We start from the raw sequence: 15,635 nt of genomic DNA, 5'->3' as shown, positions 1-15,635 counted from the left end.
TGTATATATTGTTAGTACTCGATATTGTACTTATTTGGTTATTTTATGTATTTGTAGGTGTTTTTGGAAAATAATCTCTTGCGGCGAATTTGGCTAAAAATGTGGCATTTGGACCTCCGTTGATAACGTACCGGAAGCGCCTCAGAAGTGTACCGGAAGTATCCCAGAAATACTCCGGAGGAACCCCGAAAAAAATGCGGAAAATGCCCCAGAGGACACTTGCTATACGGACCCTTGATTTTGGATAAGGGGTAACCTAATTACTAAGGGGTGACCCATTTCCAGGCATCTGCTAAAGGGAGACCAGCCACAGATAAGGGGAGGTCAACTTCTAAATTCAAAAGAAAATTTTGGCGGGAAAAAAGGCAGCAGCGTCAACAGTTTTGGATCAAGGATTTGAGCGACCTAGCAGGCGATTCAATGGGCAAATTTGGTACCCAAGGACTCTGCAAGACATAAGGGACCTGTTAGAAGCGATTAGACCCATCTAATTGGGCTGGATAAGTCAGAAAATCCACACAAAGTCAAGACAGTGCACACGGTTTCTGTTTAGGGTTTGAGATTAGTTTGAGAGATTTATGGGATATCTTTCGTGGGATATACATCAAAACAGTTGGGTAAAAGTCCTAGAAGATATTTGAGACGAGAGAATAGCTAGAAACAGCCTGTAACGCAACAAGAAGAAGATTATTCTTCAAACAACCCGTAAAGAATAATGGAGATTTCCAAGGGGTTTGATCGAGTTTCAAGGGGATTTAAAGCCTATAAATAGTTGGTTTTATGTCAGAGAAGGGGGATGAAGAGTTTGGGGTCGAGCCAGAGCCAGGAGGAGCGAAGAAGAAGGAAAAACAGCAATGTTCACCTGCTGCTGCTGCTGCCATTAAAAAGCTTCAAGAACACGAAGAACAGACTCTCCAGGGCAGACTTATTTTCAGCAGCGTCAACAGCATCAGAGAAGTGTCGCAGTTAGCTGCAGTTATATTCTATCGTTTCTGTTGGACGCGTTTTGTGAGTCTCAGAACCACTATTTTATAACTTTTGACTCTTTTAATCACACTTTGAACTTTGAATTAATATTTTGAGTGTGTGATTGATATGAATAGCTAAACCCCAATACTGGGATGATGGAGGAAGCCATATTTTACACATATAAAAATTATATTTAATTCTTTTATGACTTCTTGCATTTTTATTAAATGTTTTATGATTTTTTCTTAATTGATTGTCATTTCTTTTGTTGGTTTATGCTTGGTCTTAGTACTTTTGATATGCCATGCTTTCGATTTACAGTTAATCTTCTAAAAATCTACCTTGGCAAGAATTAGAGTCCCTATTTTTATGTGAGCTATAATTGTTTTGGAAATAAATATATTAATTATATGAATGATTATGGTGGAATCCTGAGTCCTAGTGTCTCTTGATCCTGTGACAATTTTGTATATATTTTTGCTTTAAAAATCTTTTCAAGTCCGAGCATCGAATCCTTATTTACCGCAATCGAATTACTACAACAAAATGGCGCCGCCGACGCGGACTTGTATATAGATTTGTTTTTAGGTTTATTATTTTATTTTATTTTTTTTTACTATTATTTGTTCCTTTTTACGTTTCTTTTTGTGTCTTTGATTTACAGGTTCGAAGTGGAATACTAAGGACTTGGGAACAAAAAGCTTAAAGCTAAAAGTTAAAAGCTAAAAGAGAAGAAGAAAAAGACATAATTTTTTTTTTTAGGATTTAATTTTTATTATTATTATTTTTTTTGTATATAGCTTTTATTTATTTATTTTTAGAATTTGTAAATAGGCTTTATTTTTCATAATTTTTGTAATTTTGGACTTTTTATTTGGATTTTATTCTGGACTTTGGACATTATTTTTAAAACCCTACGGAAGGGTTATAAATTAAAAAAAAAAAATTAAATACAAACTGTTTGCAGGGAAGGACGACGATTACTATATCGTCTCGGCCCCTCGGGTTCGCACACGGCATAGGAGTCGTGGCCCGAGTCGACGACAACGGTTCATCGCCCGTCTGGTACGGGAGGTAAGTCCAATCGAAACACCCGCGAATCTCCTGCAAGCGGGTTACTGTCTTCCTTAAGGTGATAATTGTTTGAGGACGAACCGGACTGTTTTTATTTTCCTAGTAAAGGGCAAGGCCTGGCCTAAACAAGATAAGGGTTCGGATTTCATCACCGTTCTCTTCTTGCCCGCCTTAGGAAAACGAAACCGAACGCGAACCTAAGATTTAAAATTTGGAATAGAACGAGACCGATAGGGTAACGAGCTTAATAGGAAACTCGTTCGAAAAATATTGGTTGCTCTTTAAGCACACTCCAAAGTTCATGATGGTTTCTGTGAGTTGAATGCGTGACTGCGCCGCCTTGCGATAGCGGTGAGGCCTTGGGTATCAAAGCTCCACTGAGCTTCCCTCGCCTCAATTCAACTTACTTTGACTCGGATTGATTCCAGAGGGGTTTGCTCAAATTGCAACGAATTCCCTTTCGAAAGATAGAAGCTGGTCTAGAAACAATCTAAGTGGAGCCATCATGCTTTTTGTTTGCTAGAAATCTTTAGGTTTGTTTTGGTGGAGTCGAGTCGGCCTTGTTTGTGATTGTGTAGAATTCCCTTGCAATTAAGAATGTCGAACTGGTATGATAGAAGCCAATACAATGAGTATCGACCTGAATTTGAATATGGACATCATCAGTTTTATGACCATGGTGGGAATAGTAGTTGGGAACGCCAACCTTTTCAGGGTTATGGTTCATACCATATTGAGCCCAATTACTATCCACACACGAATTGGTCTTACGAGCAAGAAAATCAGGAATATTATAGTACTAGTCATGCGTTTTTGGAAAATTACTTAAAAACTAGTCCTGATTATGACATTTCTAAACCTGTTCAATCTCTAGAAGAAACCTACCAACAAATTCGAAAGGAGTATGAACGTGCAGTTAGTTCAAGAGAAGAGAGTACACAACGGTCTAAGATATTCAATGAGACTTGTGAAAGTATAAGTGTTACGCTCAGTGAAATTCAAGCACGTTTAGAGGAAGAAAATGATCAGTTAGCTAATGTTGCTCGAAATAATCTAATTTTCCAAAATAGTATTTCCAATTCTACCCTTGATATCAATAGTGAATATTTGCCCAATCTAAAGGATGAGGTTAGAATAAAAGACACTACTTATTTAGATAAGGTTCAATCATCTTTGTACTATTATGATGATGAGGATAGTAGTAATGAAGAATCTGAAATATGTAGGCATAGTGATCAGGAATCTATTAAACCAATTGAGCTTTATAATGATTATATTATTTCTAGTTCAAATCCAAATAATTTTTATGATTATTCACCTATTCAAAAGGACGAGGATTTGATTAGGGATACCACCGTTTTAGACGATGTAGTTTTTCCTTTTGATTACGAAGCCGATAGTGGTTTAGAGGAACGGGTTCATTTCGAAAATACTGTTTTAGAGTCTAGCGACTTAGAAACAATAGTCTTGGAAGAAGAAGATAGACCCGTAGAGATGAGTAAAGATGCACTACCTGATAATAAATTAGAAGAATCAATTGACCAATTTCAAGAATCTAATGATCCAGAAATTAGGAGATTGTAACTAGTCTATCTAGAGACACTAAAAACTATAAGTTTTGGGGTGATTATCACCTTCATAGTGCCTTACCTTTAACTCTCAGAAAGTTCCTTCACTTAGGACTTGATATCTCCGCCTCGACAATTTTACAAGATTACCTTCATACTCGTTTTCCCGAACCTAATGATGTCCATGAAGGAGTTCAGTTATTAGAAACCCATCCTCTGGTTGATGTGGTTTGCCCAGGCTATGATACCCAGATTGACTTTGTTTTCCCACCAAATAGTTTTCTTCCAACTGTGGGAACGTTTCAAATGAGTCGAATATTAAGTTCTGAGACTAAGCCTAAGTACTTTAGGTTAATAGAATCGACACATTTTCCTAAGAATGACCACTACTCTCACTGTGGTCAACTATGTAAGTCATATCTGATTGACTTAGAGGATCCGCAATTATTTAGGTTATTACTTCGTGATTCTAAGTTCGTATTTGAGTTTTTACAGACTCTAAGACCTAATAATTTGGATCCAACCTATGAAGAAACGCAGCCAATGAAAATATTCTATTTAGACCCTTTCATAGAACCTGAACTTGAACCACAATTAGCGATAGTTATCAGGAAACTAGGTAAGGGCATGCTAGTGTTGTTCATTTCGTTGGTTCACTGTAGTTTCCTTTTGTCAGCTCTTTTTGGTTTTAAAGACCCACAGTTATTCCGGCTACTGTTATACGGTTCGAGTTGACTAAACCTTTCCTACGTCTGGCTGAAGACTTTAAACTTAGCACTTCTTGGGAGGTAACCCAATATTCTTGCGACACGGTAATATCCTTCCTTATCTCTTTTTGCTTCAAATGGTAACAGTTTCTCCTTGCTCATGCTTTTAGTTTCATCTTTAGAACATTGAGGACAATGTTAGATTTAAGTTTGGGGGTATGGGAGAAACTTTTTAGTTGCATAATAAATAAACTCCAGAGCCTAGAAATTTACGCCTATTAAGGATAGCACTAACCAATCTAAGTGGATGGAAACATTTTTGTTTTAGGAGTTGAGGAACCAATCTGACTAGATGGAAACATCTATAGAGTCTATTCATAAAATCACAGAGCTCAGGTGTTAGAAATAACATGATAGTTTCGCCATATCTTGTCGAGTCCTTTTCACTTTCTATTTTTAGTTTTCTTTTGTTTCAAGTGATTTGGTGGGGCACACGATTCAAGTTGTTACCTTTGCTAGGGTGAAATAGAGTGACTGAGTTACCTTTTCCAAAAAAAAAAAAGAAAAAAGACCGGACCAGTTAGACCAATCGGAATAAGTATTAACACTTGGATAGCAATATGCGTGTGTTCTCCCTGTTTCCGTCGCCTAAGCAAGCGTGGAATGCAGGACCCGTGGGAACTATCGTGTAATCTGCTGACAAGAAGCATGCGCTTGGATCAAAAAGATCTATTCATGCCGTTAAGTAAAAAAAAAAAAAATGGTTATTGTTATGTGTAGTCAACTGCTGGTTCCCTTGTATTTGCCAGTTTGTTGATCTAGATTTAAGTTATTGACCACTGGTTCCCTTGTATATGCCAGTGTGTTAATATTAGTCAGACCGGTATCTCAGTCATTTAGGTTAGGTTCATCTTGGCAGAGGCCTTCAGACAGATATGGGAAACACCGTTCGCTTTTCAACCATCTACATTTTTCTTTTTCCATCTTCTTGATCTTTTCATGTGATTAGTTTGACTCCGAGTATGATGTCCATTGTGAAACTATCTTAGTAGAGCTCTGTCACTTTATATGAATTTTAGTATGCTTGAGTGCAAACTCGTGTACAACAATTGGAATTTCGCATCAGGGTACTTCCTCCTGTAGTCAATAAGTATGCCAACCAAGGAGATTCTTTAGTGCCTTCCAAGGTTCTGCGTAGATAGCTAAGGTCTGGAGTAAAGGTTTTGTGGGTATATCTCTTGTAAGCCCTCCCGAGACTATAACTCGGCCACTAGGGCCACCTAGGGGTTTAAAGGCTTATTGCATACGCTAAATGCAATCGACGATGCCTGCGACAGTGAGTTAGGATTTTATTTTGTAGTTTTGATTTGCTCGGGACTAGCAAATAATAAGTTTGGGGGCATTTGATAGACGCATTTATGTGTCTATTATAGCTCATTTGTATATATTGTTAGTACTCGATATTGTACTTATTTGGTTATTTTATGTATTTGTAGGTGTTTTTGGAAAATAATCTCTTGCGGCGAATTTGGCTAAAAATGTGGCATTTGGACCTCCGTTGATAACGTACCGGAAGCGCCTCAGAAGTGTACCGGAAGTATCCCAGAAATACTCCGGAGGAACCCCGAAAAAAATGCGGAAAATGCCCCAGAGGACACTTGCTATACGGACCCTTGATTTTGGATAAGGGGTAACCTAATTACTAAGGGGTGACCCATTTCCAGGCATCTGCTAAAGGGAGACCAGCCACAGATAAGGGGAGGTCAACTTCTCAAATTCAAAAGAAAATTTTGGCGGGAAAAAAGGCAGCAGCGTCAACAGTTTTGGATCAAGGATTTGAGCGACCTAGCAGGCGATTCAATGGGCAAATTTGGTACCCAAGGACTCTGCAAGACATAAGGGACCTGTTAAAAGCGATTAGACCCATCTAATTGGGCTGGATAAGTCAGAAAATCCACACAAAGTCAAGACAGTGCACACGGTTTCTGTTTAGGGTTTGAGATTAGTTTGAGAGATTTATGGGATATCTTGCGTGGGATATACATCAAAACAGTTGGGTAAAAGTCCTAGAAGATATTTGAGACGAGAGAATAGCTAGAAAAAGCCTGTAACGCAACAAGAAGAAGATTATTCTTCAAACAACCCGTAAAGAATAATGGAGATTTCCAAGGGGTTTGATCGAGTTTCAAGGGGATTTAAAGCCTATAAATAGTTGGTTTTATGTCAGAGAAGGGGGATGAAGAGTTTGGGGTCGAGCCAGAGCCAGGAGGAGCGAAGAAGAAGGAAAAACAGCAATGTTCACCTGCTGCTGCTGCTGCCATTAAAAAGCTTCAAGAACACGAATAACAGACTCTCCAGGGCATACTTATTTTCAGCAGCGTCAACAGCATCACAGAAGTGTCGCAGTTAGCTGCAGTTATATTCAATCATCTCTGTTGGACGCGTTTTGTGAGTCTCAGAACCACTATTTTATAACTTTTGACTCTTTTAATCACACTTTGAACTTTGAATTAATATTTTGAGTGTGTGATTGATATGAATAGCTAAACCCCAATACTGGGATGATGGAGGAAGCCATATTTTACACATATAAAAATTATATTTAATTCTTTTATGACTTCTTGCATTTTTATTAAATGTTTTATGATTTTTTCTTAATTGATTGTCATTTCTTTTGATGGTTTATGCTTGGTCTTAGTACTTTTGATATGCCATGCTTTCGATTTACAGTTAATCTTCTAAAAATCTACCTTGGCAAGAATTAGAGTCCCTATTTTTATGTGAGCTATAATTGTTTTGGAAATAAATATATTACTTATATGAATGATTATGGTGGAATCCTGAGTCCTAGTGTCTCTTGATCCTGTGACAATTTTGTATATATTTTTGTTTTTAAATCTATTCAAGTCCGAGCATCGAATCCGTATTTATCGCAATCGAAGTACTACAACAGTCGGCACGGTCGACAACCGTCGACCTTGCCGATACTGGGCAGCAAAAGTGAAAAAAATAAAAATCGATCATTTGCATGGAAAAATAACAATCTTCACCACGTAAGTTGTCTACCTGATTATTTTCAACTCCCTTTTCTTGTAATGGATCGTTAGATTCTAAGTTTGGCTCAAGACATTCATCACTTCCATATCCATCTTGTGTTTGAGGAAAATAAAAGTGAGGATCATGCATATAATCCATTTGATCATGATCGTGTAAATCATCATACAAGTACTCATATGTAGGAGGGAAATTAGAACACTCCCCCACTTAAAAATCAGGATTAGAATCACTCATCTCACTCATATTACAACCCCCCACCCCCATATAAGTCAACTAACTAATCCAACTAATTTAATGAATCTAATCATTTCAATTAAATTAGTGTTAATATTGTAGTGGAAATTTAACCATTTAGAAAATATATGGTTAAGGGGTATCTTGGTTTACTTCAAAGTGACCCAGGTTTTATCTCATTAGGTATATCCCGATTAATCTGGATATATCCCAATCTCACCGGGTTAATTATCTATCTGATTTTCGGAAAAATATATAATAAAAGCAGGCACATTTTCAGATGACAATTCCCTATATAATTATTATATCATTTTCTATCTATGTAGTTTTATATAGCACAAACTGGTATTTCTAGCATCGATGTATTCAACATCGTGGTTCTTACAATTTTTGGGGACTTACTTTGTTTCTCGACATACTGATGTTTTATGTGTCATATATGATTCCTATTAATGAAATTATAATTAATTTTTTTATATAAAAAGAAAATATGTTTTCAGCGAAATTGGTCCTCATATCCAAGTTAAATCGATCTTTTCTCATCTCGATTTCTAGAAGTTAGTTTAGAGATAAAATTTGGAAACAGTTTCTAATAATAGAAAAGTCAACCATTTGTGAAGCAAGACGTTTTTGTTTGTATTTCTATTTCCAACTTGTGAAGTAGCACTTCTAGCTTCTAGTATCGAAACGCGTGATATAGGTGAGCCACGTGGGACTAAAACTCTTTAATTCTCAAACAGTCTCTCCTCCTTAGAGTCACTGGATCGAATCCCGAGCTGAGCATTTAGATTCAAAATTAGGAAAGTTAAGAAACTTAAACCCAACTTTATTATTTAGAAGGAGAAGCAGCAAAATCAGAGTATGTTTGGTATGCCCTTAATTTCTAGCTGAAATTTTGTTCAATCCCCATTCAAATCCCCTTGCCATTTTCAATTGGTTCAGAGTAATATTAGTTGAACCTCCAGAAACTTCAAAATCAGTTGAATTGATTTGCTATTTGTTATCTTTGTAGATGATGTCTATGATTGATGGCGTCTGTGGATCTTATGTCATGTGATGTTCCTCTATCTGAGGTTGTTGGAATTGGAGAAAGCTTGTAATCAATCCTGTAATGAATGAGGTATCAGCAATTGATCAATTATTTTTAGCTTTGGGCATTTAAGCTGCTTGTTTATATGTCAATGATGCTTGTTGCCTTACAGATAATTGCAACATTTTTTAAATGCCTTTTGAGTTGCTTGTTTCATGTTTGTGTGTTTGCTTTCTGTTGTATTCAGTAAGCTTCTTTTTTTAATCGACCGTCTGCATCCTGTAGCTAAGATAGCACTTTCATGAGCCCGAAAAATTTCAGTGAAAGATCCAGTAGTGGCTAGCACATCATGAGTGGTGGGTTAGGAGTAAGATGTTGAAATTGAAATTTTAGGCTGTAAAATATCAAACAATTGGCAAACCACACAATACACAGAATAGTCAATGGTTGAATTAACAATTCTATTGTTTAATATACAAGCAGTTCTAGGAAGTTTACGAATACTTGTGAGTTGAACAATTCAAATATAATGTTAGTGTAAGACTCCAGGCTGTGAATTGGGTTGACTTCAAAAATCAAGAATCTTATCAAAGATCATGTTGGCCACAAAATTGGTAGATGTCAGCCAGTCTTAATCATCCGACCCAGCTTAGTGTCAGAGCTTATCCCTACAATTTCCTATTGCAACTTGAGTTCCCTTCTTGTTCAATCAATTACTCATTCCTTGGTTAGCAATTGAGTTTACTTTCTTCACATCTTTTTCGAACTCTAAAGACATTTCTTTGTTACTCATATACAGTTGTAATTGCTTTGGTTTTCTCTGCTTTGGATTTATATTCATCTTCGATTGTTTTGTATTAAATTGATCTTTTGTGCTACTTTGATTCTTATGGCGCCTGAATTTGGTGCAAGTGTGATATTGAAGAAGCTGAGTTCTGTTGTTGCTCAAGAAATTAGTTCAGCTTGGGGTGTTAAGGATGACTTGAAAAAACTTAAGGAAACCTTGGACATGATTGTGGCTGTGACATCTGATGCTGAGAATAAGCAGATTAATGACGCTGCTGTGCGACTTTGGCTCAGGAAACTGAAAGAGGTTGCTTATGACGCGGATGACGTGCTGGATGAGTTCTTGTACGAAACCATGCGTCGAAGGGAAATGAATATCCACAAGAGAGGCAAGGTACGAGATCTCATTTCATCCGCAAACCCACTCTCATTTCAATTTAAGATGGCTCACAAAATTAGAGATGTCAACAAAACCTTAGATAAAATTGCTCGTGATAAGGTTAGGTTTCAATTGGAACCTACTAGCAGCATTGATTTTGCTCATGATCAAAGTAGTGAGCAGCGGAACCGGCTAACTTCATCTTTTGTAGATGACTCAAAAATTATAGGAAGAGAAGATGATAAATCAAAGATTACAAAGATGTTAATGATGACTGATGCGTCTTCATCAGTATCATCTGGAAGTTATAGTCAACAAGAAAAAGTCTCCGTCATATCCTTACTGGGTATGGGGGGACTTGGGAAAACTGCACTAGCACAATTGGTCTTCAAAGATGACTCAATTGAGAAACACTTTGAACCAAGAATGTGGGTCTGTGTGTCTCGTGATTTTGATGTCTATAAAATCTTAACAAATATAATCGAGTCAATTACTAAAAGAAAATGTGATGATGCATCAAATGTTGAGGTCTTAGTTAGTCAAGTTCATGAAAATCTGAGTGGGAAAAAGTATTTGTTAGTGTTAGACGACCTGTGGAATGAGAATGCTGAGGACTGGGAGAAACTTAAAGATTTACTCGTCGTGGGTGCTCAAGGGAGCAAAATTTTAGTCACTACACGTAGCCACAAAGTTGCATCTGTTGTTATGGGTATAATTCCACCTTATGAATTAAGTTTCTTAAACCCTGGTGAATGTTGGTCCATTATCAAGAGCAGAGCATTTTCTCCTGGTGGAGCATCTGAAACCCAAAACATGAGCGATATAGGAAAGCAGATAGCGAAAAAATCTGCTGGTTTGCCCCTTGTGGCCAAATTTCTAGGAAGTCTTATGCATTCAAAGAAGTCTGAGGATGATTGGTCGTCTATAAGAGACAACGACAGTCTCAATGATATTCTGAATGCAAATAAAAACCACAGCAACGTCATTCAAGTTTTGAAGTTAAGTTACGATAATCTGCCATCTCATCTAAAACAATGTTTCACTTACTGTTCAATGTTTCCCAAAGATTGGGAGATTAATAGAGAAACTTTGATTAGATTATGGATGGCTGAAGGGTTTCTTCAATCATCTGTAAATTCTAGAGGGGGGAAAAAATCAGCTGAAGATATTGGAAACGATTATTTTGAGAGTTTGTTATGGAACTCATTCTTTCAAGATGTAAAAGGTAATGAGTTAGGTGACATTAAGACATGCAAGATGCACGATCTAGTACATGATTTAGCACTGTCTGTCGTTGACAGTCGTGAAATCATAACTGTGAATGCAACTGAAGCAGATGTTTCTGAAGTTCGTCGTTTGCAGCTAGTTTCCAATGAAGCAACATCAGAAATGCTTGCAAAAGCATTGAGCAGCTCAAACAAATTGCGAACAATTTTTGCACTTAACTCAAAAGGTGATTTTAAGATTAAGGATTTCGTTACCAGTAAGTGTCTGCGAGTACTATGTTTGATAGGTTTGTACACTCTAGAAATTCCATCTTCAGTTGCGGCGTTTAAACATTTGAGGTACCTCGACCTCTCAGGATCTACTATTGGCGAAGGATATGATGGTTACGTCAATTGTCTTTACAATCTAGAGACATTAGTACTGCGTAAATGCATTAGCGTTTGGAAGGTTCTCAAAGATATTGGCTCTTTGAAAAATTTAAGGCACATCTATCTTTCTCATTCTGATATTAAAGTGCTACCTGATTCCGTGGTTAGCTTAAGTAATTTACAGACACTGGATCTCAGTGAATGCCTTAGTTTTGAATCGTTGCCCATAAATATAGGGTCGCTACAAAATCTAAGGTACCTTAATATTAGAGATTCGTTGATCACAAAACTACCAGAGTCAATCACTAGTATCAGCAGTTTATCTGAAGTGTATTTCACTTATTGTAAACTCTTAGAAGCTTTACCTAGTGACTTTGGAGCATTGACACGATTGAGGGCGCTTTACCTTGTGGGGACTGGTGTGAAATTATTGCCCGAATCTTGCGTTACGAAACTCTGCCATTTAGAGGCAGTGGATCTAGGATGGAACTGTGAGCTTCCAAAAGAAGTTAAGAACTGGCCGAAGTTAAGAAGTCTTGAGTACAATAGAAACAAGGATGAAACGCCTAGGGGTATAGATAGGCTGACTTGCCTTGAATCCTTAAGGTATATGGTGCGGAAAGAAGATGTTCTCAAACCTGATGATAGTGGTATTGAAGAGCTAGGAGACCTAAGTGCACTTCAGGAGTTACATATCCGGAATCTCGAGAATGTGAAAGGTCGGGTAGACGCGGAAAGAGCAAACTTAAAGAAGAAAAAAAATGTTCACCATTTGAAGCTATTTTGGTCATTAATTCGAGAACCTGGTTGTCCCTCTGAAGATGGCGATGATGAGCGAAGTAACAGCAGAAGTGTCAGCGATAGCATGGTTTTGGAAGGTCTCCAACCTCACCCTAATCTGAAAGAATTGCAATTGTTTGGATTTTACGGTTCATGGCTTCCAAAGTGGATGGGTGGTGGTATTAAATCTTGCATTCCGAATCTGGTGGAATTGTACTTTTATGAATGTGGAAACTGTAATCAACTTCCAGCGCTCGGTCTGCTCCCGTGTCTTAAGGTTCTTTGGATGAGTGGAATGAAAACTGTGAAGCGTTTAGGTAATGAGTTTTATTTCGAAGAAATGGGAGGTGAAGATGGAAGCAGTTACACGATGAAGAAAGCAAACCCAACTACGGTTATATCATTCCCTTCGTTGACCAAGCTGCGCATTCAAAGCATGAATAATTTAGAGGAGTGGATTTCTCCTCCTCCGCCTTGTAAACCTTTTCCTTGCCTTGAGGAGCTGAGTATTGGTTACTGCAAAAGATTAAAAACCACGCCTAGCCATTTTCCTTCCCTGAAGGAGTTGGAATTAGAGGGCATCAGCGACAAGAATTTAATCTCAATGGCCAATAGAGGCCTGACCTCTTTCAGATCTCTTACTATAAGGAATTCTCCAGAGCTTATAATTTTCCCGCAAAGCCTACTCCTTCACAATTATCATCTTCAGTCTCTAGCAATCTTGTGCTGCGATAAGTTTCAAGGTTTTCATCTAAATGAGGCTGAAGCGTTATCATGCCCTGAAGGCAACTATACCAGCAACATCCGCTTTTTGGAGTTATTTGCATGCCCTGCTGTAACATTTCTGCCGATCTTAAAATTCTGGACTTCTATCCGGAAAATAAGTCTTAAAGATTCGGGAAGAGTCAACGGAGTGTTTAAAATTGATCCACCACAAGGACAATGAAAAATGCTGCTGCAGAATGAAGGAGAAGTGAGTTACAATGAAAGGTATGATCTCTCTCTCTCTCTCTCTCTCTAAATTATATGCAGTTAGTATTTCCAAGAACTTATGTTGTTTAATTTTCGAGCACTTATTCTTTTTCTTTTTGTTGATTTAGTTCTTTGTTCGGCTAGCTGGAGTATTGCGACAGCCATTCAAATAGTATTACTACTTTTCCTACGACTTCCCATTCAAGAAGATCTATATGTGGATGCAGGGCAATTTCCTCAACTTCTGGCAAGTATGGTATGCCTCACTGAAATCTGGTCCTATTTTTGTGCTGTCTTGATTCACATCTGTTTGCAGGACCATATATTCTCATACTGATTATTACACAGTGAAGCTTTCTTGCAAATGACACCAAAAATTTAAAAGACACATGCTTCATAGAGTCTATATGAGGTCCTTTTGCTGGAGAAAGACTCAAATCATGAGAAAATTTAGCTTTAGTCCTTATTTGAATGTAGGATATTACGCTAAACATATGACAAGCTTGTATTAATTTTCGATTATTCTGAATTATTTCCTCAAAGCCATGCTTCCGTTTATCATAGAAATTTTGGGTGGTTATAAGCATAGAAATTTTGTTTCGTGACCATGTTTGTCTTAAATTTTGAAAGGCCTTTGAATGATGTGGGAAGATTCTAATGTCAATCGAACTTGTACAGATACATATATTTAAAGCGTCTAACGACATTGGTGAAGTGAAAGTCAATGAGCCAAAGAAAGCTAGAAAAAGTAAATCTGCCAAGACAGAGGATGCTGAACAAATTACCAAGCCTACAGGGAGAAAAAGTCGCAACTCAAAGAAAGCTGGACATTGTGATACATAAATCAATTAACACAAGATCTTTGCTCAATCCAGAACCAAAATTTTTGTGGAAGAAAGTACTAACGAACTCTAAACTGAACCGAAAAATGTCTTTTCGTAGAAGGGAAATTAATTTTAACAAAAATGTTACAACAGGATCTTTCCAGTCATGAGAAAATATCTCTTTGTACAGTCTACAACGATATTTGAATCTGACATATCTGCTGCCAGTATATTGAAAAGAATATATTTGATGCATGTGGCCAAGCTAGTGGTTCATTGTCTTAGCGAATAAAAACACTAGTGGCTGATTGCAAACTGCATCTTCCCTTCTGTGTTGCAGTAGAACTATGTATGCTGAGGCCTCAGACCCTGTAGTTTAGGATTAAAATCTGCATAGCCAACACAATGGTGCAGTAAAGACAGATTGCATATACGAGTGCATGAGGGAGAGAAAAAAAAATAAAGCCCCAGTTTAGGAACCGCCGCTAAATTCAGCTATAGCTGGATGATTCGGATGCAAAAAATGCTTGATCAAATCAGTTATATTTGGATCATCCTGATCCTCAAATTGAAGGCCAAGTAAGGTTGAGTCGAAGTAAACGCCGTGAAAGCCAGGTGGTATAGATGGATCCAGCCAGCCAACAACACCAAATTTGAAAAACTCTTCAACAAACTTCAACGACGACTCAGCTGCCGCACTTACATAATAAACACCCAAATGGAGAATAAGCAAGATCTAAGACATAATAAACACTAGAACTTAAGTTTATTTATTAATCTCAAGCGAAATACAAGTTACACTCGTGGGTTACTAGGAAACTCTAATTCCTTCTCCAAGCCTATGAATTACAAGAAAACCCTAACTCTCTTAACAGAAATAATGCTATGATCTGTTACTTCATCAGATCACACAAATAGAGAAGAAATCAGAAGAGAAAGAACTGGAATATTGCTGAATTTTATTTCTCATTTTAACTAGTTGTGTTGATTGATCTTCAATACATTGCAGACTCAATTTATACTAGTTGAGAACATGACTCACTACTAACAGACTCCTACAAACCAGCAACAACGACTCACGACTTCCACTACTACTGACACGTTCAAAGCAAGACTGAAGACACTACTACTCACACGTTCAAAACAGAACTGAAGACTAACAAATAACTGAAAACACATACACGAACTAGGCACTAATTTTTGACACTCCCCCTTAGTGCATAGTTACGGTCAATTACTCCAAGAAGGTTCCTAAAATTTTCAAACTTAACTCTTCCAAGTGCTTTGGTAAAGACATCTGCAACTTGTTCTTCACTTGGAATGTTCTGCAGCTCTATTTCTCGATCAAGCACCTTCTCACGAACAAAATGATGTTGAATTTCGATGTGTTTGCTGCGAGCGTGAAACACCGGGTTTGCTGCAAGCTGCATTGCACTCTGGTTATCACATTTGATAGGTACTGAATAGTCTACCTTGTTGCTGATATCACCAATCAATCTTTTCATCCAAATGCACTCCTGTGTAGCCATAGTTGATGCCACATATTCAGCTTCAGTGCTTGAAAGTGCCACAGTACGTTGCTTTTTACTGCACCAGGAAACTGCTGCTGAACCCATATAGAAACAATATCCAGTAGTTGAGCGCCTGTCATTCATATCAC

At 37.6% G+C, this 15,635-nt stretch overlaps 1 protein-coding gene across 5 annotated transcripts; it reads left to right on the top strand.

Moving 5' to 3' along the window:
* The first annotated feature begins 8,378 nt into the window (after positions 1-8,378).
* On the top strand, positions 8,379-14,230 carry LOC113330936 (disease resistance protein RGA2-like). Of its 5 annotated transcripts, none has more exons than XM_026577729.1 (5): positions 8,379-8,468; positions 8,622-8,729; positions 9,720-13,169; positions 13,280-13,407; positions 13,830-14,230. In XM_026577729.1, the coding sequence occupies exons 2-3, from the start codon at positions 8,725-8,727 to the stop codon at positions 13,123-13,125; spliced, it is 3,411 nt and encodes a 1,136-aa protein (XP_026433514.1). In that variant the 5' UTR covers positions 8,379-8,468; positions 8,622-8,724; the 3' UTR covers positions 13,126-13,169; positions 13,280-13,407; positions 13,830-14,230. The 5 variants fall into 5 exon arrangements, with proteins under 5 accessions (XP_026433514.1, XP_026433513.1, XP_026433512.1 ...); XM_026577728.1 differs by having other exon boundaries at positions 8,382-8,477; XM_026577727.1 differs by having other exon boundaries at positions 8,382-8,477; positions 9,552-13,169.
* The last annotated feature ends 1,405 nt before the right edge of the window (positions 14,231-15,635 follow it).

Source organism: Papaver somniferum, unplaced genomic scaffold (assembly GCF_003573695.1).
Source record: "Papaver somniferum cultivar HN1 unplaced genomic scaffold, ASM357369v1 unplaced-scaffold_12, whole genome shotgun sequence".
Lineage (NCBI taxonomy): Eukaryota > Viridiplantae > Streptophyta > Magnoliopsida > Ranunculales > Papaveraceae > Papaver > Papaver somniferum.
Note: the sequence above shows the minus strand (reverse complement) of the source record. Positions and strands in the feature narration are given on the sequence as shown.

Bases quoted from the DNA above. Each gene is read 5' to 3' on its own strand.
- LOC113330936 (XM_026577726.1), top strand. From the start codon at position 9,529: ATGGCGCCTGAATTTGGTGCAAGTGTGATATTGAAGAAGCTGAGTTCT.